Here is a 21,100-nt window from a genome sequence, read left to right as displayed (position 1 = left end):
GGATAAAGTGGGACAGCCTGCAGCTGCACCATGTGCAGGTCTGGGGACCAGAGGACCAGAGGAGCTGGACTCAGTTTGGACCCTGTTATCTACAATTGGCACGACAACTAGTAGTCAGCAGCTGTACCAACACATTGAGACATTTTTTTTGTCAAACGGATTAGTGGCAAGTGAATAACATATAGGCAGTACGTTCCAACACTCGCATCTGGCATTTTTCAGGGGTGTTGCACTTCAAAGGGAAGCTGGCATTTTATTTTCACTGGTTGATTCCAGCTAAGGTTCATCTGAATCTTGCAAATAGCCATAAAATTGTTGGCAGATCACATTGGTGCAGTCCCTGAAATATGCCAGCTGCTTACTTCCAGCTTAGGTTTCTCCTAACTATGGGCAGAGGTGGAGTAGAAGCCGGATTTAGTCCCTGAGTGCCTTTGAGTTTCTGGCTACATACAGTCAGGCTTTGTGTCTGGGTTTGGAGGGATTGGTATCTTTTTTCACATTTTGTTCCTAGAATGCTCTGATTCCAGCGTTCCTGTTCCACACGTGACCTATGAGCAAAACATGTTGGATAGTTAGAGGGGATGATCGTTGGTCTGCTTTGCCGCCAACCTTCCATCCAAAGCAGGGAAGGAGGAACCACCTGAAAAACAGGCTTTTTTCCTTCTGCAGCAGCTTAGTTCCCCTGGCCTCAGCAAAAAGGCTTGCATCTTGGCTCCACTTGTACATGCGCTGCGGCTTTTTCTTAGGCCAGGAGCTTGGTGCTAAAGCTGATCTCCTATGCACGTATGCTATATTAAAGTGGTCCCAAATGGTCAGTATGGTTCCTACTGAAAGTGTTAACGGTTGTAATGCTGCAAGTACACCTAAGCCTGTGCTTGTTGTGGTATATTTAAAATCCAGCAGAGCCACATGTTTCCTTCTGCTACCAGCTGCCAGTCACTGATGAAAGGTCACACTTGCCTCTTTCCAGGTCTGCTGATGTTCGCCATCACACACATCCTGTACTCTTCAGCCTTCGGCATGAAGCCTTTGGACCTCAAAGCCGGCTTGTTGATGGGCCTTGTTTCCAGTTCCTGTTATGCCTTCCTGTACTCCTACCTCTCAGGCCCATTCACCTACCTGGTAGCTGTCTACATTGCCTTGATTGGCTTCATGGGCTGGCGAGCGGTTGCCGGCATGCAGCTGTGCAATGACCTCTGGACGTGGACGAAGCTCTCGGCCTGCATCGGTGCAATGCTGTTCATGGTGTCAGATCTGACCATTGCACTTAACAAGTTCTGCTTTCCTGTGCCCTACTCACGCTTCATCATCATGGCTACTTACTATGCAGCCCAAATGCTCATTGCACTGTCAGCTGTAGAGAGCAGAGATGAAGAGGACTTCAGAAAGAGGAGCTAGGTGGAGTGCCAATAGTCTGTGAACAATGTGGGTTATATCTCAGGTGCTGTAGCTGCATTCACCCCTGAGAGAGATCTCCATTTCTCTAGGCACATTGGTGATGTTGATTTTGCTTCTTTGAAGCATTACCTTTGGGGCTTTTTTTTCAATGGCTTTCTCTGAATACAGCTTACTTCTGTGTGGGATCTGCATCAGAAAGCTTAGACTGTCCCTGCAGTAGCTACTCATTCAACTTTTCCTCCTTGGAAGTGGTGTACTACTGCATTTTACTAGTCTTGAAACTGATGCTGGAAGAGGAGAGCTGATGGAAAGGAGGTTTGGCCATGCACTGTGCTAGAAGACTTGCTTTCAATAGTAGGCAGAGAGGCACAGATCTCTGCTAAAGTCATAGGTAAAAGTGAATTTAACTGATGTTTGTCTCTTTTAGTGCATTACAAACTCAAACTGGAGCTATTGCCTCTGCTGAAAGTAAGCCTGGAGGTAGAGTAAAAACAGTATACCCAGATGAGGGCTGACCTTTGGAGTCAACGACAGCATGTGGGGCAGTGCCCAGCAGAACCAGAATGAAATCAAAACACCAAGCAGAGAGCACAGAGCACGAGGTGCACTGACATGCAGTTCTGTGTGCTTTGATCGCAGCTGATCACTGCTCCAGCCCAGGTCTGTAGGTGCCCGTCAGTGTTGCCACATGTGGCAGAACAAGGAGTTCGGTGGGATTTCAGGGACATCTAGGTAACCAGGCCAGTGCATTCTCCCCCACCATGCGTGTGCACAGTTACACAGTATCTGCAGCCACCAGTGACAGGTGAGATGTAATGGGCACATGAGGAACTTTGAATTTTGCAGCAGGACTTTGAGCATGTGTCTTAGTAATGTATGTCCTAATTGTCCTTAGTGTGGCACACAGGAATTTAACCATTATGCCTCCTTTTCCCAGTATCCTAACAAATACTATTCCATATACATATGAAGCTTTACAGTACTGTGGCTTGCATTATCTCTTGAATCTTCATGTGAGCACCTCCCATGGTCAAGGCCCTGATTTTGGGTGTATATTGTTGTGTTTTGTCAGCTGGTTGTCAACAATCAGCTTTGCACTGTTTCTGGAAAGCTCCTTTTCAGCAGAGCTTCCTGAAAATGCTATCCTGTGTGCTTGAAATGCCTGCTGCTTCCTTCTTGAACTCACATGGATGCAATAAGGATGTGAGAGCCATCAGGGCTGGGAAAACCTGTTTAATTCTGATCCAAATTCTTTGGTTGGTTTGTGTGCCAATCTGCTGAAGCAAGATTACTTCAGACTTCTGACTCTTTTAAAAAGATATAGGAAGAGGTTTCCCTAATTTTTAATCTGAGATTATTTGTGATCATATCTGTAGTTTTTTCCTCTTATCTGACAGCAAGTTCTGTTTCTGTTTTAAACTATCTGGAATGTGCTTTTTCATTCTGTCCATCCTAGGGCTGCTCCCATGGGCTGCAATGTTCCCCCAATCACTTCTTTTAAGACGAGAGTGCACTCAGGTGTGCAGAAGAACCTTGCTGAGGGTTTCTGCACCTCTTCAAACTTGCAGCTGAATTGGGACAACCAAAACACTGCATGATTCAAATCTGCGCGTGCCCCAACAATCCCTTGTGCATGCTCATATGGGCAGAGCAAACAGGAGGGGCAGCCCTCCAGACAGCCTTCTGGGCTGAAAATCACCATGGTCTACATATCTAGCATGCCCAGACCATTCCAGGCAAAAGCCTGGCACTGACTCCCTGGCACAGTTGGCAGAGGAGGAACTCCTGTTTGCGAGGAGGGTGGCAGGGTCAGGGGGCAGCTGAGGCAACCCTACCAACCCTGCTAGCTTTTCCCTTTGTATTGAGAAGTGTCAAGTGGGTCTCCTGCTCCTCCCCAGCCTCGTGTGGTGGGCCTGGGTGTCAAATAAGCATTACTTCCCCACGACTTCTGCATCAGTGCAAATGCAGCCAGTATTACAAAAATCTAGGTTAACCATCCTGACGCTGTGGAATCATCTGCTGCTTTTCAGACAGAGATCAGAAAGGTCAGCTGCATTACTGGGAGGGAAAGCATTGTAAATAGCACAGCCCCGTGTAATCTCTTCCCTTTAATGCTGTTGTGTAATATTGTCAGTATTCATTCACTGGCACACCAGGGTCCGTCTGGAGTAAACTGCTAAGGGAATTTAGAGCCATACAACTACTTCATTCATCAGCATTGCTTATCTCCTGGCCACAGCTTGAACCCTGCAGCGTGGCTCTCTGCAGATGTCACCTGCTGTTACTCAGCTTGACTGTTTGCAAATCTCTTCCTGTAACAGACTGACCCAGCTAAGAGGAACCCCACTGTCCTCCCAGCATGCCAGCAAACAGCACATTTCAGTCTGATTTACAGCTCCTTGCCATGGGTCAGTCCAGCACACTCAGTCCTTAGCTAGCAGTTCTTCAGAGGAGCCTCCCACCCTGAGCTTCCCATTCCTTTGATGAAAATGTGTGTGTGATAAAGTAACTTTTATTTAAAGGTTAGAATTTTGATTATCTCTTTCTTTCTGTCTAGAAATGAGTAGTCTTCGATTTCCCAAAGATGGCTGAGTTGCTTTTCTGCATGCTTTTTCATCGTGGCTTGCTTTGTTATTCTGTTCCACCATCGACTACTTGATATTTGCAGAAAAGGATCTTTTAACTGTTATTAGGAGGCCTGCCGTCTCCTCTCTGCAGGCCATCAGAGGTGCAGCTTCTGGTGGCAGAGGTCTCTGGGTGGCTCTGGCTGGGACAGCAGAAACGTGCAGGCCAAGTGGGCTGTTGTTCCTTTGCTGTCCCCTCACCAGGAGCAGAATGGCTGGGACGCATCCTGGCCAGCCATGCTGGCTCTGTCCCAGCGCTGCAGTGGCTTCAGTCTTCCCAGGAACATGAGGCAGAGCCCTCAGCATAGACAGTCAGGGAGAGTCCTGGCTGGCTTGAAGGGTCACCAGCAAAGGCTCTCAATCTTCAAATTCTCTCTCCTGCTCTATATTCCTCCTTTTAATCCATATTACTTGAATGAGACCATTTTCCTGGAAGCTGTTTCCTGCTGTGAAGAGACCAGCTCCTGTGGACACTGATTTGACACAATTCTGAGTTTTATAAACCCTGAGGAACATTAAGCAGTTGCTGACAGTCTGTTAAATACCTTTTCTTTGGATTAAAACTATTCCCTCAACCCCAGCAAGGGTAGTGTTTACTTTGAAAGGGAGCAAACAAGAAGTAGGAATGACATGACTGTCTGTGGTACTGCCTTTGTGGATCTTCCTGTTGTCTCTTTGCACTGTAAAACTGCGAGGTTTGATCCGTTCTTCCCTTTTTCAGGGGTACAATCTTTGAGAAGCACCTAGTCTTTGGCTCAGGGACATTACAGAGGGAATGAAGCACCCTAGCAGTGTATTGTGCCTGGCCTCAGCAGTATCAGCTCCTTTGCTTGCTACATGCAGAGGCTTTCTTTTCACACTGCTGTATTCAAACACCCCTCTGCAATTCCCATCTATGGTCACTTGAGGTTATACACATGGCCTGATTACTTTGGTCTCTTTCCTTTCTGTAGTTACCACCCTCTTTGAGAGCCTTTGGCTCCTTATTTGGACATATAAAAGATGTAGCACATTTATTTCAGACTTGTATGTCTTGCTGTAGATAGATCCTCCTCACACAGAACTCCCAATGAAGTCAAATAAGCAATGCTAATTACAACTGGTTTTTAAATGCTAGCAATGCTTCTGGGCTGTGCCAGTCACACTGATGTCAGCAGGGTGAAGCTGGTGTAGAAATGGTGTGTTGAAAAGAACAAAGCCAGAGGATTTTAACAGCTTTACTCTTATGCCATCAAGAAAACTGTATTCGTGCTTAGTACCTGGCTACTTACCCCTCCGTGCTGAGGCAACTGTAAGAGTGATTGGTTTAAGAATTACTGACATGGCTTTTAAGTAGATTGCTGAACATTTCCTGTTGTAATCGGTGGGGGTAACTGATACATTTTTACACAGGTATATAAAATTTCCAGGACAAACTTTGCAGAATCTTGTAGTGGCTCTTCACAGTTTTCTGGTCCCGTAGTTTAACACTAACACCTGTGTGTTTTCAGCTTGCTATCAAAGCAATTCTGGGAGCTGTTCTGGAAGAAGCAGATCAAAGCAAACAGCAACTGTAAAGCTCAGTTGCAGGTGCCTCCTCTTTGCTTGGTTTCTGGATACAGATGGGCTCTTTTAAGCAGAGGCATCATAACAGCATTCTTGGAAGAGGATGGGAAGTTACCGACTTCTCATGACAGAAGTCCTCTTAGGTACTTCTCCTGCCTTTTATCCATGGTTGCTCCTTTTGTGGCCTTGGGTAAGTCACTTAAATTTTCTGGGGCCAGGTCCTCATCTGGCATAAAAAGGCACAAGTATATGATGGCCAGTGCTATGCCAAGTTACAAGAGCAGGGGACGAGGTCCTCACCCCATTTCTAAATTGAGATATTAGCACTTACCTACCTCACAGGATGCTGTGAGGATTAATGCTCATACAGCACTTTGAAGATGGAAAGTGTTATATAGGTCCCAAGTATTATCCTACCTTAGTGTAAAAATGCTTTTAGGGATCTGCAAGACTTCTCTTAAAGCACGGAATGTGTGACTGCCTTTTCAATTTGATCAATTTCCATCAGATGGAAAGCAAATGTAAAATATTTATTCATACTGATTAACAGGATGGGCTCAGCTGCACTTGAAATCTGAGGAGGGTTTAGCTTAAAAGTCTGAACTCTAATTTCAGTTTTTGCAAGTGGTTTTTAGTTCTTCTAAAAGCCTCAAATGAATTCTGCATCCAGGTGTTGCAGCCTGGTCTTATCCTTGACTGTTAGCTAGAATAAATCTAATCCAGCCAAAACACAGTGCTGTCATAGTCTGCTAGGGCTGTTGAAAAGACTGGAACAGAAAATGAAGTTACTCTATTCAACCTTCATTCTGCAGAAGGTCAGCTAGGTTTCATGGGACAACTTGCAAAGGAATGTTTAATTCTGTGATTGTAAGTTTTACTGGCTTTAAAATCAGCAGAGAGGGAAGGCTTTGATGGAATCAAGAAGGTTGGCACATCCTTTTCATCTGAATCAAAGAAATAGCAGGTTCTGTAGCGAAGGAGGTGCTTGTACCTAGGGCCCAGAACAAAAGTTGATCTAGAAATACAGCTCTAAACCATCACCATATTCTCAACTAGCATAAAAATGTCACTGTTCACTGATTTCAGATCTGGCCAACACCTAGAAACTAAGTTCTGGTAGCAAACACAAATGAAGGTGAAGAATTACACACCAAGGAACGTGAGCTGTGTACATGTGAAATGGACCATAATTTTGAAGCAGCTGCAGTAAAATCTTATCTTAATATAAACTCAGAAGCAAACACAATGCAAATTTTTACGATTTCTTTAAAATGTTTGATGGGTCTTAGTTGGGAGGAAATATTCTTAATGTTATTTTATTTTTGCTTTTATTGTAAAGAATGAAAATATACAACTCTAGATAGACCACAAATGAAGAAAAGTGGCCAGCTGGCAGGAATGGCAAAACTTCTGTGGCTTGTATTGTTTCTGTGGTGACACTACACTGCTGTAGGATGAGCTACTGAAGTGGTATGATGGCTCAACAGTGAGGCTGAAGCCCAAGACCAGTCTCATATAAGAGGGATGCAGGGGCTGAGCCACCAAGACTGCAGTGGGAGCACGACTGGGTCAATTTGAATCAGTCAAAAGACAGAGGGAGCATCAGGAAATAAAATAAACATTTTCCTGACAGATAAAAAGCAAGAAACCAAAGCCAGCCTGTTGGGCGACGGTGCTGAATCAGTACAAACACACTTATCTAGACCTTGCTTGTGCAGGCTCCTGCTGGACCAGGCCTTGCTCCCAATTCTCCTGGGGACGCTTGCTCCAAGCCTAAAGTGCTGGCAGGGTCAGGCCAGCAGAACCAGTTGCTTTGTTAAATAATACTTAAAACACTAGAAAACAAAACAAAACACAAAAACCAAACAAGGAAGGAAAAAGCAAATGCCAGGCAGTAGTTCTGCCTGGCTGAGGCCACAGATTGGCTGGTCTGTCCTGAATGCTAATCTCCATGTCTTGTACCCATGTGAGCCGTCTCTCTCCAGCCCCTCTCCCACGCATTCCAGGCAGAGTGCACTGAAAGAAGTGACCGAAGCAGCTGCTCTCCCCTGGGGACTCAAGCATTTTGCCATGTCTGAGTCTCTAGCACTTACTTCCTTTACTGTGATTGTAAAGGTCACCACATGCAGTAAGACCACTTGATCTGGGATCTTTTCTTAACACATTTTTATGCTGATTTTACTATTTTAATTGTTTGGAATGTATTTTTTTCTCATTTTTTCTGTGTGTAACAACAATTAAAAATATTAATTTACTGGGTATTTTTACTGTGCAGATACAATGTCTCCTTGCTCATTTTGCGTTTCTGTGGCAGTTTCAGCATGGAGTATGTAGCCAACTGAAGCTCTGTGATAGGCAATTTTGTGCCACTGTTATGCCCATCATGCCCATCAGTCGTGTGGCTGTGCCCTGGAGCTACCCAGCGCCCCACTGAAGCCGACTAACAGCTGACTACAGCATTCCTGCCTGGGGAACCCTGAAAGACAGCCCCGTGCACCCCACAGAGCGCATGTAACACAATCAGACCAGGCACCACCATGATGATGGCACCTGGCTCGTGTTACATGTCCCTGCTGCCCTGGGGCACGGAGCCCTGAAACACACTTAGCCCTTGCTGCTACAGCCAGTTCCGCATACAATGGCCATTTGTCCACACTTCCAGGGAGAAGGCAGCTTGCTGCAAAGGATTGCTCTGGGAAGGCTGCTCGCTGCCCAGAAAACCCAGACAAATGGCCAAGTCTCTCTTCCCCCACTGCCCCAGCAAAATTTCCAGGAGGAAAAAGTAGGGTAGTATGGACATTTTTCTCTGATTGGGGTTCTGATGCCAATTTCTTCAGCTGTTTGATGCAGTGGCACAGATACTTGGTTTCATTAATGCCAAACCAGGCCATCTGTCATCAGTGGAACAGGTTTCAAGGATTTATAACATAGCAACACAGAGTATGTGACTGCTGCCAGTCCATTAAATGGAGCTGCTCGCAGGCTTAAGAGAGACGCCTTCATACTCCCCTTCTGAAGTGGAAGATTCCTGATGTGAGAATGAATCAGTACCAGGCAGAAATACTACCAAATTATTTTCAAAGCAGTCTGAAAGGGTTAATGGCAGGGAAAAGCAGGTGCTTCTTTCCTCTTTCTTTAATTTGGTCTTCTACAATTCCTTTCAAAAACTTAGAGGCCTGCTGGGAGGAGCATCCTGTTTCCTCATACCTCCTTCCTAGCTCCAGAGGGAACAAAGGTAGCAAAATATTCTCATACTGAGTGTGTGTCTGTGGCTGGCCACTGTTCTGCTTTTATTTCACAGCTGGCTCCTGGAAGAGTTTACTCTAATTAGAAGAACCAGAACGAGAGTGTGTGTGTAGATATATATATATGCATATTTATCTGTCTGTCAATCTGTTGATCCATCAATGGTTCAGACATTCTGTAATGCCTTATCTAGTCTTGGGCACCAGCAGTGAAGTTCCTGAACCCTTCTGGATGTCAAGTTTTACCTTATATGGCCAGCTCTTTCACAAAGTGACTCCTTCATTTGCAAAGTTGCAGGCTGTATTTACTTTCTTAGTATTGCAATGATTTAAGCACTTCAGATTTATGGCATACTCTGTGTTTATATGCAATCTGACATAATGAAGCCTAGATCATCATGAAGGTCCTGCTGGACTATCTGGGGACATGGAGACAGAACCCAAGTCTCTTGAACTCAGAAGCAGGATTCTCATTGACCAGTGCAGAAGCAAACAGATATTTGGAAGAGAACTACAATCTTTGGCTCCTTTTATTGCCATTAAGATGCATTAGCAGATGGTATTAGAAGTATCATCTTTAACATGCCACCCTGCTGTCTGAAACCACTTAGACAGAAGGAAGACAGAAACATCAGCAGTGTCCCTGCTGAGCAGAAGCCTCACTCTACTGCCTAGTTTAACTGACCATTACAGAAGCCAAGAGCAGTTGCATTTTGAACCACACAAAGACAAACTACACAGCCACAGCAATCCTGTTCTGCGTGCTGGACAAGGCAGAGCTAGTTCCACCACTTACATCTTGTGTTTTGACTTCTGCAAACTTTCTGTCACTGTGTCCAGGAGGCCTTTATCATCTTTTTCTTAAGGAGAAAAAAAAAAAAAAAGACTAAGTGACATAATTATTGCAACCAACCCTAAGTTTTGAGTGCAAGTCTTGCAAAGTTCTGGCTAAAAATCTTTATGAAACTTTCTTCTGTATAAAGGAAAAAGTTGTCCAGTGACAGTGTTTGTAGGAAGTGAACAGTTCAAATTTAGGGAGTCTCATTTTCATTTCCCCTATTTCAGTTCATCACTGTTCCAAGTAATTAACTTTGTGTCTAACAGGCTTTGTGTTCTCTGCAGCCTGCCATGTCCCAGCCTGAGGAAAATGATATTTACCCCTTTTGAGCTACAACTGCAGGAAAGATGCTGCTGTGTGACACAGCAGTGGGGCAATGCCCCATTTCTTTTTGCAAATATTAAGAAAAAGGCTAAAACTGAAAACATGGCTAAGCAGCAGAATGCAAGTGTCCTTCCCTAAAGACGAGAGACAGAAGAGCATATATTAAGTGAAGACAGATATTCGAGAAACAGAGGTTTAGCTCCCATGGAAATCAGTAACTGAGACTCCTGCCCAGCTATTTGAATCAGCAGATTTGCTGAGCCCTTAGATCACTCCTTACTACTTTCCCTTAGGGCAGCCTGTCACCAGGTAAAGACCATTGAAAGTCTCTAAAAAAAGTCCCTAAAGAAAGTCTTCCAAGTCCTGGCCTGAAGGTGCTCCCAGTGTAACAAAGAGAGCTTCCACACGAGGTAAGATATCCTCCAGCCTACAACACCTGACTCCAGGCAGTAACTACCCCTCTTCCAGAACTAAAATTAGCAGGAATATAGGAGATCTAAAACAAACCTGCAGTTAAGCTCAATTTGAAGTGAATTCCTTATCTCTTAAAGTTGGTTTTACAGTCTTATTCTGACTCCTGCTTTCCCACCTCAGCTGCAAATAGCCCTAGCAGCAGAGAGACCCTCCCAAGAGACTGCCCAGGTCAAAGCAAGGAGGAGCCTGAGGAGGCCTCAGAAATAGGCTCCCACTAAGGAATCTGAATATAAATTAGCACCTCACCCACACAGCACTTTTGCAAGCCTTGTTCCTCAGCCAGTTCTGTTTATAAACATGCTCCTTTGAATTACTTCGAAGAGGTGTGTTCTGATTATAACAGTCCTCACCTTGACAAGCTCTGTGAAGGAAGGTGGAAGGTAAGTCCTACCCAGCAATCAGATCTCTGAAGGGATAGAAAGCTGTTCTTGTGCCCCTCAGGCCTGCCTGCCCTCCCTGAACATAGGTGAGCAGTGCTGCCAGGGGTCCGCTTGCATCAGCCTGGCTGGCAGTGATGCCAGGCCAGGGAGAGCAGCCACTGATTTTGGGGACTAGGAAACTGTCCTCCAGCTGTGGCTTGAAACTCTGGCTTCAGAGAGGAGCTTATCAGGGAGTGTGGGAAATGGGAGACCCAATAACACCAGAAATTCTTAAAAAATGGTAAAGAACTGCTTTTAGTCTTTTAGGTGGGCAGTGGCTGGCTTCAGTGAAAGAAGTGTGGCATGTATCCTACATACAAAGACAGATGAGTTTGCCTGAAAATCAGAGCAAGGATCCCAGCACACACATCCTTTCACCCTGTGGACCCATGCTTAGCCACATTAGCAGAGAGAACCAAACCTAGGGAGGGAGGGGGGGCACTTAGCAGGGTGTCCAGAAGCAATGATCGCAGACAAAAATAACTTTAAAAGATCTTTCCAAATATAGACCCTCACTATTGGTGCTGTATCAGTTTCATTTCAAGCTGTGCCTGGCAGTGTCTTTTTCTTGTTCCCTTCAAGAAAGCATCAAAAGCTCCTGAGGCACCAGGGTCTTTCTTTAGAAAGGGATAAGGGGGGAAATATACTTCAGAGTCATGACAGACAAAAAGGATGGAAAATCCTTGCTCTCAAATATTTAACCTTGAAGGCTACCTAGTTAATCAGTCATAAGCAGGGTGAGCTTACCAGGGGCTGATGAAACTCACAGGACACAGCTATCTCAAGGCACTGCTGTACATATTTTAAGACCACTCTGCCAGCTTCAAGTTTGGGCATGGTGACATGGGAAAACCATGTGTGGATCGTGGGTTGCTGTTGGTAAAACCTCACCCCATGCACCTGAAAGCGTGGTCTCACAGGTTCAACTTGAGCCAGCTGAACTGTGTGTTACAACCTGATTTAAAACTTCACTGGGTTCTTCCAGCATGTAAAAAAACCAGAGAAGCAAGAGGGGAATATGAAATGTCTGATTTCCTTCCTTTTTGTGTCTTGGAAATTTTTACTAGCTTTCATACAATGTTGGCAAAATCCTGCTATTTCACAAAGGAAGAGAACACATTTACCCAGTGCAGTGTCTGTTCTGACAACAAAACTGTTGTCAGAATGCATCGCTTGACTGCTTGGAGGTGCTAAGTATGCCACAGGTGCAGGGCAAGCCTAGTGAGGGACTGAGAAATAGCCATATTTGCTTTTGAGCTATCTAGGGAATTAATGAAAAGACCTTCTAGCCAAATATGCCATTTTAAGGGACCCAATACTGCCTTCAAGCAACTGAAGACAAAGCTCAGTGACTTCAGATGGAGACCAAATCAGAGTTAGGCTGTTTTTTAGACATGAAGGTAAGTTCTCACATTGTGGCCCTTGTAACTCCAGCTGCAGTACCTACAGACTGAGCAATCTCTTCCTCTGTGGACAAGGATGAGAGCCAAACTGGCCCAGAGAAGTGTGATCCACAGTGCCAGTCCCAGCAAGTGCACCTGCCCTGGAAAATGGCAGAGTGCAAACTATACTCAGAGACATGAAATCTATGGTTATTCAACCTGGAGGGAATAACCCCCAACAAATCACAGTGGCTGCAGATCTGACTTACCACAGATGATCAGTTTGCAGCTGCAAGTTGTAGGGATCATAAACAGACAGATGCTACTTTTTGAGTTGAAACACCACTTAGACTTGGATGTGATGCTAATAGTGCCATTGCACAGGGTCATTATTGGGTGGGGGTTGCTGATGAAAGCACAGGTCATGGAGCAGTCATTGCCATGACTCACGTGGTGGTTCTTCAGTGGGGTGATGAAACAGGAAGCACAGTTCTTCCTGGGATACTCCATCTTGAAGTCAAAACATTCTGCTGAGGACAGAGTCACTGTGGGCTGCTTTGCACTGCACTGTCTGTTGCACATGCAAACATGCAAACAGAGCCAGCACCATCAAGACAGAGAATATTCTCCTGCACGAGTAATAATCCAAAGAGCTGGGTATGACATTTCATGACCTGGTCCTTCTTTCCCACCAGGGAAAACTTGGAGAGGAGGAAGAATGAACAATACATCGCATTACTCTCAGCATCTGACCAGCATACCTATCTCAACATGTAAACAAATACAGACTGAAAAGCAAGAGAGGAAGGAATCAGAAATCTCATTCCCCCATTAATCTGCTATGCAACTGTAAGCAAGCAATTAATTTCTTTGTTTCTTGGGCTGTAAATAAGGTGTCGGATTTTTGCTCCATGGGAATATATCGATGCCTTCTATCACTAATGCCATTAAATTGTAAAGTGCTTTTGGATATTTGGCTCCCAAGGCATTTTAGAAATGCATGATTAAATTACACCCAATTATAAACCAAAGCAGGTGATCTTGTAAAGGAAGGGATATTGCTCTGCTGGTATTGCTCTGAGGCATTAATAGTCTACGGAATGCTCTGGGGGAACCAAGGGGAACCGCATGTGCAATTTAATTGCCAGTGTCCACTGCAAATCTTCCATTTTCAGCCTGTATTTAAATATATTTCTTGAAGTCTTTATTATCTCATTTTGCATTGGCATGGGGTCCCATCAGGTAAATCCCTTGGATCCCAAATGTATCATGGTATGGCAAAATTCTCTTATGAGACCTCATTTTCAGAAAACAGCTTATCTCTTCCTTAAACTTCAGAGTTTTTCTACCATCTCTTAGGTTTGTGCAGATAAACCTTGTGACTTGCTATTTTTAATGAAGAATAGGAAATCAGTTCACATCTGCATGTGTCCTGCTGTCCTGTCTGAAGACAGGTAGGCTGTTATCAAAGGAATGTTCAAGGGAATGCACTGCAAGGAACAACCAACCTCGCGTTCCTCCATTTACTACTCTTCTGTATTTGCCTACATACACAGAGTTTACTGAAGTTATTTCAGACTCCGTAAAATCCAGGCCTAGAGTACTTCCGTACAAGAACACAACTGCAGCTACATTAAGTGGAAGTGCTCTTTCTCAGCAGCGCATGTAGACAAAGTAACATACCTATGGTCTAGTTATATTGACCAAGGAAGGCTGATTGTCAAAAACCCCCACAATTTGACACCTGATTACTCATTTCAGTGTACTATTTATTCTGTTATTTTGATGGATTGCCCATTACTCTTAATGGGATTAGAAGACTTGTAGCAGCATGTGGATAGGCTTCTGAAAAAATATATGCATAGTGTGGTAATAGAAAACAAATTATATATTAATACAACAATAGGCCAAGCAGAAAAATTTGGCTTGGATCTCACTATTCAGAGTAACTGCATCCTGCTTTGCCCCAGACTGGGCAGAAGGATCACTTACCATTTTGATCTGATGAACTGGGTGGGGCATGTTCAGTTTTGTTTGGGAGTATGGCTAATGAGACATCCAGTGATTAGGCCTAAGCAGGGAGTGACTGAACAAAGGAGAAGGCATTTAGCTGAGGGGATGACTTCTGAGTGTTTAATTTAATGTGCTTTAGGGACTTCTTGTAGCTTCTGGCCCAGAAAGACTGTCACAGCCTCCTACATGTGACATATTTGTTTGTTTTTCATTTAGGAAACAAATCCTAGTCAGACTGGAAATATGCTACAAGCCAAATGACTTGTAATTCCAATCTTCTGTTATGTCAAGACATGGTAATATCAACCTCCCTGCACGTGGATGGCCCCTACTGTCTTGAATTTTAATTTAAACAGCATCTGTATGAACCGGTATGTAATGTGCTACACACACGTACTAAAAGGAAGCCTGGTCCTGAAGAGATTGCCAACAAATGGATGGGATAGAACAGAAGGTATTCTTGTGTCTATTCCCCAGCTGGGGACCAAAGGTTAAGAATAGGTTAGTGATATACCCAAGGCCACAGAGGGAGCCTGAGCTTAGTCCTGAGTCTTGTGTACAAGGCAACCCATCTCCCCCCAGTGCTGTCATGAATTTTTATGCTTACCTCTCTCTGTCTTTGGAGGGGTACCACTGCTCCTGTGAATTGCAGACAATGACTCAGAAGAAGTATTTCCTCCCCGGGAGCAGGCCTGTGACAGTGTACTTTTGCTGTAGACCTCCTCTGCGGCTGTGAACGACATAGCAGTACTGACATTGCATTTCAGGACATCATAATAAGTCTGCTAGTCATCTTCTACATCTGAGCTATGATTTAGGGCCACAGTGTTTGTGACTTCTTTAACCAGCTGCAGATTAGTGGGTGGTCAGGGGAAATCTAAGAATTAATTAGCACATTTAAGTATTGATTTCTTCTGTTTGGGACCCTCCCGCTGTCCTTTTCTGGGGCAAAACTTTTCACTGAGCTCCTCCCACCCAAAGTCCCTGCGTGTCTGTGAAAGCACTAGTTTCCTTGATTTCTTCTACCCTGAGCAACCTGAGGACCAATTTGCCTTATGCCTGTAATTCCCTTCTGTCGTGGTTCAGCCTCAGCTGGCAACTAAACACCACGCAGCCGCTCGCTCACTCCCCCCCACCCCTGTGGGATGGGGAAGAGAATCGGAAGAGCAAAACACTTGTGGGTTGAGATAAGCACAGTTTAATAATTACAATAAAATAATAATTATAATAATGATTATGATAATAATGACAATAATGTTAACATAATAAAATGGAAAAGGAAGGGAAAGAAAAAAAAAAGGAAGAAAAACCACAGAAACACGAACGATACAACCACTCACCACCTGCTGACCGACGCTGCCCGTCTCCGAGCCACGATTTCTGCCTCCCTCCCCTGGCCAGCTCCTCCCAGTTAACATACTGGACATGATGTTACATGATATGGAATATCCCTTTGGTCAGTTTGAATCAGCTCTCTTAGCTGTGCCCCCTCCCCTCCCGGCTTCTTGTGCACCCGGCAGAGCCTGGGAAGCTAGAAAAGTCCTTGACTAGTACAAGCGCTACCCAGCAACAGCCCAAACATCTGTGTGTTATCTCAACATTTTTTTCATGCTAAGTTCAAAGCACAGCACTATACCAGCTAGAGTGAAGAAAATTGACTCTACCCCAGCTAAAACCATGACACCTTCTCATGTAAAAATACAGCTGTTGATTTTAAAAAGTACTCTCTGAAAAGATGGTAAGTATGAAATACACTGCAAAGATCCCTAACCCCCAACAGATCATTATAGTAACAGGAGTCTCTCTAAGTAGCAAGTCAGCCTGCCTCCACTTGGCTGTCATAAACCCACTTGCAATGAAAATGATGTCACCACACTGCTGAGGGGACAGACACTCTTGTGTTAGTGCTGTGATGGGGATTTGCCTGATCAAATAATGGCACGAAAAACAAGGCTGCATTTGGAGATGTCTAGAGAAATAACTGCTTCGCCCTTTCCCTCCACATTGGACAGAGTGAGAAAAGCCTGAGCAGTACCTTCCTTATCTCTTAGCTCTGAATGATGCTCCTCTCCTGCTTGGCTCAGCTAACTGGCTTTGAGCTACTGTGAAGGTGGGACTTTGGAAACACAGTGGCAAGAGGTAGGAAAATCCTTTCTGACCAGGGAGTCTTTTTCCCCTTGAGTGGAAACAACATTTTGGATCACTCCTGTGGCATGGATAAGGGATGTGTATGATTGGGTTAATTTGTTTGTTTGTTTGTTTGTTTTTCAAGAAAAAGACAACCTTCCCAACTGTAGTATTGATGCAGAAATTGTGTGAAATATCCGTCAGCAGAGGAATGCCTCCCATTGATACCCAGAGGTGACTGAGATGCTCAAGTTTGCTCCATACTCTACCTGCAACTTGCATTTGAACATTGTAAAGGGCTTCTCTGCAACTATTCTTGAGGATAATCTGGTACAGGTCAGGAACAAATCGCTTGGTGCTGTGGACAAGGACTGGGAATAATTCTTGTCCTCCCTCTTGTTGACATTCCTTCTTTTTGCCACATCCCTGGTGGTGGTGGTGAGCCCTGGCCAAGACAAATGTGCAGCTATAACATTCTGCTTCCTGACTTGGGTGGCAACAGAAACAAACCACATCTTTGAGCACAAAAGGGATATCTGTGTCTACAGGAGCCACTTGTACACAATCTACCTGATAGAAAAGTGTTCCAAGGACAACAATCCTAGAGATTTTTTCAGTCCTGATTTCGGCTTTTCATGGCATCACTGTAAAGGCAATGGCAGGCTTTGTCCCCAGCAAAATGCGTAGAGCTTGGCTTGGAAGATGCCACATAAACCTTATGCTACAGTTCATTAGTTTGATCATCTTGAAAGCTGAGGGAAAACAGCTGGTGTGATACAGATAAACTTGTACAATTTAGACTGAAATACATTCTTACACTGGGGCTGATGCTGCAAGGTGCTGTAGGGCCCCATTTTGTTCAGTAGTCTAGGCTTAATAAAAATGAAAGCACAGAAATTGCCCTTAGCCTCTACAGAAATAAGCTCAACATCCATGTTAATAGAAACTGTACCTCAGAAAGGACAGTGTTGAGACCTCAAGTGTTGTTGTTACAACCCGATTACTCCCTTAGGTCACCCATGGTTTAATCAAGAATGATTTTACTACAGTTAGCACAACTACAGTTGCATGCTTGAAAAAATTTTGCTCCTTGTGATGAATCAGAGAGCCTCCCCAATGTTTTATGGTTTGCTGAACATTGTTGGTCCAGCTGCAGAGGGCTGGATTGTGCAGCTGACAAACTTGCACGCACAGAAGTCCTTCTACCCTTACTACCACAGGGAGGCTTATAAAAAGACTAGCCATAAAAATAGCAAGCAGTTATGCAGGACTTCATGAACCTAAAGCACTGCATGAGTTTTCTCCAACAGTCACCTTCTTTTAAATCAAAATGACAGCTCATGTGATAAAGGCCAAAGGACAACTACAGCCTCCATAGCCCTGCAGCTGTATTTCACCCGATGCCCAAGAAAACTGTAATTGCAGGATTTCTCCTCTGACAGGACACAAGACAGAAGCTCACAGGGAAAGATGTATGAATGCATGGTGCTGTCCCAGCACAAACCACCATGTGGCCCTTCAGCCTCACAATCAGATCAAACCTATGGGGCAGGGGGGGATAAAAGAAAAACAGTCAGAGAGAGAAAAATTAAAAAATTAAAATAGTGAGAGATGGCACAGAAAAGTAAAGCCAGTCTTCAGTCTTTTGAGTCATGCCTGGAGACTGGAAGAAGAGACCTTCGAACTGTTTCTGCAGAAGGCAGTTATTGTAAGGGTTGCAATGTTGCCAGCCCTTTTCCTAACAACTGCACCACCAGAAGAGAAACATTGATGTCTCAGCAATCAACAGTTTAGTGACACGAACCTATTCAGGACAATTTCAGGTGAGGCAGGTGAACAGGACCATTTAAAAATAGTTAATGTAAAAAGTGAATGAGAACAAAGGAAAATAAGCAGCAACATCTCCTGAGACGGGACGGCACCTCTCATGAAATGAGGCACCTCATTAGATGATTTTACTGTCCACCTTCTGCCACAAACAATTTTGTATAATGTCTGTTTCTTATTGAACTTCTCATACTCTTCAGTACAGTACTGCATGTTGTCATTCTGCACCAGACAAGTTTGTCTGGAGCCTGCAGTCTCTCTGGGATTTTGTGATGTTTCTCTATCTGGAGATGTGGTAACAAAGCCATGCTGCACAGACTTGTTGTGTATCTCCAAAGTGGACACTGAGAAGAGAAACAACCATTTTTTGTATCAGTCACCTGGATATTGCCTTCTGAGGCATCCTCATCAAGCCTGAATGTCTTTCTGCTTGATTAGGAAACAGTGCTATATAACATGACTCATTAATCATCCATCTTTTCTTGCTGGCATTAGTGCTACTGAGGGCAGTCAGCACCATGCTTTTTTACCTGGGAGTATGTTAGACATAAAAACTGAATGTCCTCATTAACCAGTAAGCAGCCATAAGTCCTAAACAATAAAGAATTAAATACTTTGCTACCTCAAATAGTAAGTATCTGAGGATTTCATGGCAGGTTACGATACCTTCCTTCTCAAGACACAATTAGTGTCTTTGAAGCATCATATCTGACGATACTATTTCAACTTTAGCATGCTGGCACCTGACTGTTCATCCCATTCAAACTGAGCACCTGAGAGAATTATAATCCTGTCTCAGTACCACTGTATTTACAACAAACTGACATTTCAAACATGATGGTTTATTTGCTGTAGTACCTACTCTCCTAATCCATACTCAGACTACAGTATCATAACAGGAATGAGATAAGCTTCCAACAGTGACCTCTGTAGTCACATGTGAGATGTGATGTGAGAGGTCAGATGGTGGAAGAAACAACTGCCATTATACCTGACATACTCATTCAGGGACAGCTCAGCAAGAAGCATGGCAGAATGATTTTAAGTTGGCTCAAGGATTGCACGGCTCGTGCTGTTCTCCGTCTCTTCTTGGCACCTCTGAAAACTCAGCAAAAAGAAGCAGAGCTGTGATGCAAAATAGTCCTTTGTGCAAGATGAATTTGATAATGCTCTACAAAATGAGGGATATTTTAAAAACACAAGAAAGTATCAGCTGATAGATGGGAGTTTCAGCTGGACAGATACTGCATGTCTTACCTGAAGGTGGCATTGCTAGAATTCCTTCCTGTAACTCTGCTACTTCTCTCCCACCAGCTTCATTCACAGCTCGGGTTAAGAAGCAGATTCATCTCTCCTGCAAGCCTCCCACAGTGTAAGTGGTACTAGAGATAGGGATCTTGGTGCATTTTGTCAATTTCTTGGTGTCCTCAGCTCACATCTCTAGTATGTGTCCTGACAGCGCATCTCCCTTGTCTGGCTCCTGCCATGCTAAGGAAATGCTGGAGTCGGAGAAATCCACCACCTTCAGCAGTCCTGGAGGCTCTGTGACAGCAGAAGACCTGTGACACAGTACTGTACTCACAGGCCTATGCTTGCATGTGCGAATACAGAACTATTCCTATTTCAAGATGCTGAACTTGCAAGGTTTTAGAGTAAAAGCAGCCTTAGTGAACACAGAGCAAATTCTGTCCAACAAAACAATGTCGTTCCTAAAACAGCGCATACATGTAGACCCTGTTCTAAAGTTGGCCATTTAAGAAAAATCCTCACAACGTTTGACATGGGACCATCTGAATTCAGCTTGGAAAGGTACCTTCTGTGAGCACTTGACCACTACTCATTCTCTACATGTGATTGGGACAGGTGTCTAGCATTAAAGGTTTGCTTCTGTCTCTTCCTAGCTGACTTGTGAGCTCAGCAGTACATTTCCTACAACCTGTCTGGTATGGCTTTGAGTGCCTGGTGTCTCTTCTTGTTTAATAAATCCCTCTTACAGTCCTATGTAAAGTGGACAGGTGCTATCTGGGCTGCTTCAATTAGTGAAGTTGCTTCCTGACTTGCAAGATCCTGTTAATGTTCTTCAATTTTATTTGCCAAAGATTACAGTACCCCTAATTAATAGTAATTTTTGAAAATACAGATCTTGCTTTTTGCTCTTTAGTCCGCCTTGCAGTGGTCTAGTTAGATCTCCTTAATATGTAAGAAGAGCAAAAGATGGGAGATTAAAAAAATCTGCATATGTTTTTAATCTAAGGAATAGGGAGTTGTGTATCTGAATCCACATTCTACTCTGAAAGTCTCAGCTAAAATGCAATGACCTCCCCCTGCCCTCCCCAACCCAAAAAAATCAACCAGTGCAGCATGCCATGACAAACTGGTGCTAGTGGCTTTTGTACAGAACACTCCTAAGAACACACAGGGTCATAAGGAATGTGGTACATATGGGCAGTACTTATTCTCCTAGGCCTAATGGGAAATAATGCAAGTCTTCAAATAGGAGAAGAATCATAGCTTCAGGCTTTAAATTGTTTTTGTGTTGTCTTCTGATGTAAAGGGACCTGAATGCTTTCCCATCTGAGTAACTATTTAACCTCAAGGCTCTCGTCTACTACACAGAATTCTGTCATTTTTTAGCTATATGGGCTTCCACACTTGGCCAGTTTTTTTCCTGAATTATGGGCACCTACTAAGGCCCACTCCTGTATCTATTACAAGATTCCATCAACAGTTTAAGCTATTTATTGAAGGCCTCTGACAGCCTTTTGTTTTTAAAACACTTTAGTTATATGGTCATATAAAGTAAGAATTCTCTATAACTGGCACAAAATAAAATCTGCCCATTTCAGCATTTCTGAGGCTACTGTAATCCTTTGGAGTTTGTCCG

General features: G+C 44.0%; 2 protein-coding genes across 2 annotated transcripts in view; one reads left to right on the top strand and one right to left on the bottom strand.

Annotated features, from left to right (window-relative positions):
- Window positions 1–7,828, top strand: part of TMEM86A (transmembrane protein 86A) — a 32,868-nt gene extending 25,040 nt beyond the window's left edge. The window contains exon 3 of the mRNA XM_075094628.1: window positions 971–7,828. Within this exon, the coding sequence (XP_074950729.1) occupies window positions 971–1,398 (428 nt within the window). The 3' untranslated portion in view covers window positions 1,399–7,828. The remainder of the gene's footprint in view (window positions 1–970) is intronic.
- IGSF22 (immunoglobulin superfamily member 22) overlaps window positions 7,414–21,100 on the bottom strand; it is a 28,149-nt gene continuing 14,462 nt past the window's right edge. Inside the window, 8 exon segments of the mRNA XM_075092520.1 lie at window positions 7,414–9,672; window positions 12,519–12,856; window positions 14,870–14,972; window positions 14,975–15,139; window positions 16,659–16,759; window positions 16,761–16,834; window positions 17,852–17,930; window positions 19,392–19,758. Of these exon segments, the coding sequence (XP_074948621.1) occupies window positions 9,605–9,672; window positions 12,519–12,856; window positions 14,870–14,972; window positions 14,975–15,139; window positions 16,659–16,759; window positions 16,761–16,834; window positions 17,852–17,930; window positions 19,392–19,758 (1,295 nt within the window). The 3' untranslated portion in view covers window positions 7,414–9,604.

This window comes from Phalacrocorax aristotelis, chromosome 5 (genome assembly GCF_949628215.1).
Source record: "Phalacrocorax aristotelis chromosome 5, bGulAri2.1, whole genome shotgun sequence".
Taxonomy (NCBI): domain Eukaryota; kingdom Metazoa; phylum Chordata; class Aves; order Suliformes; family Phalacrocoracidae; genus Phalacrocorax; species Phalacrocorax aristotelis.
This window is presented reverse-complemented; position numbering and strand designations above follow the sequence as displayed.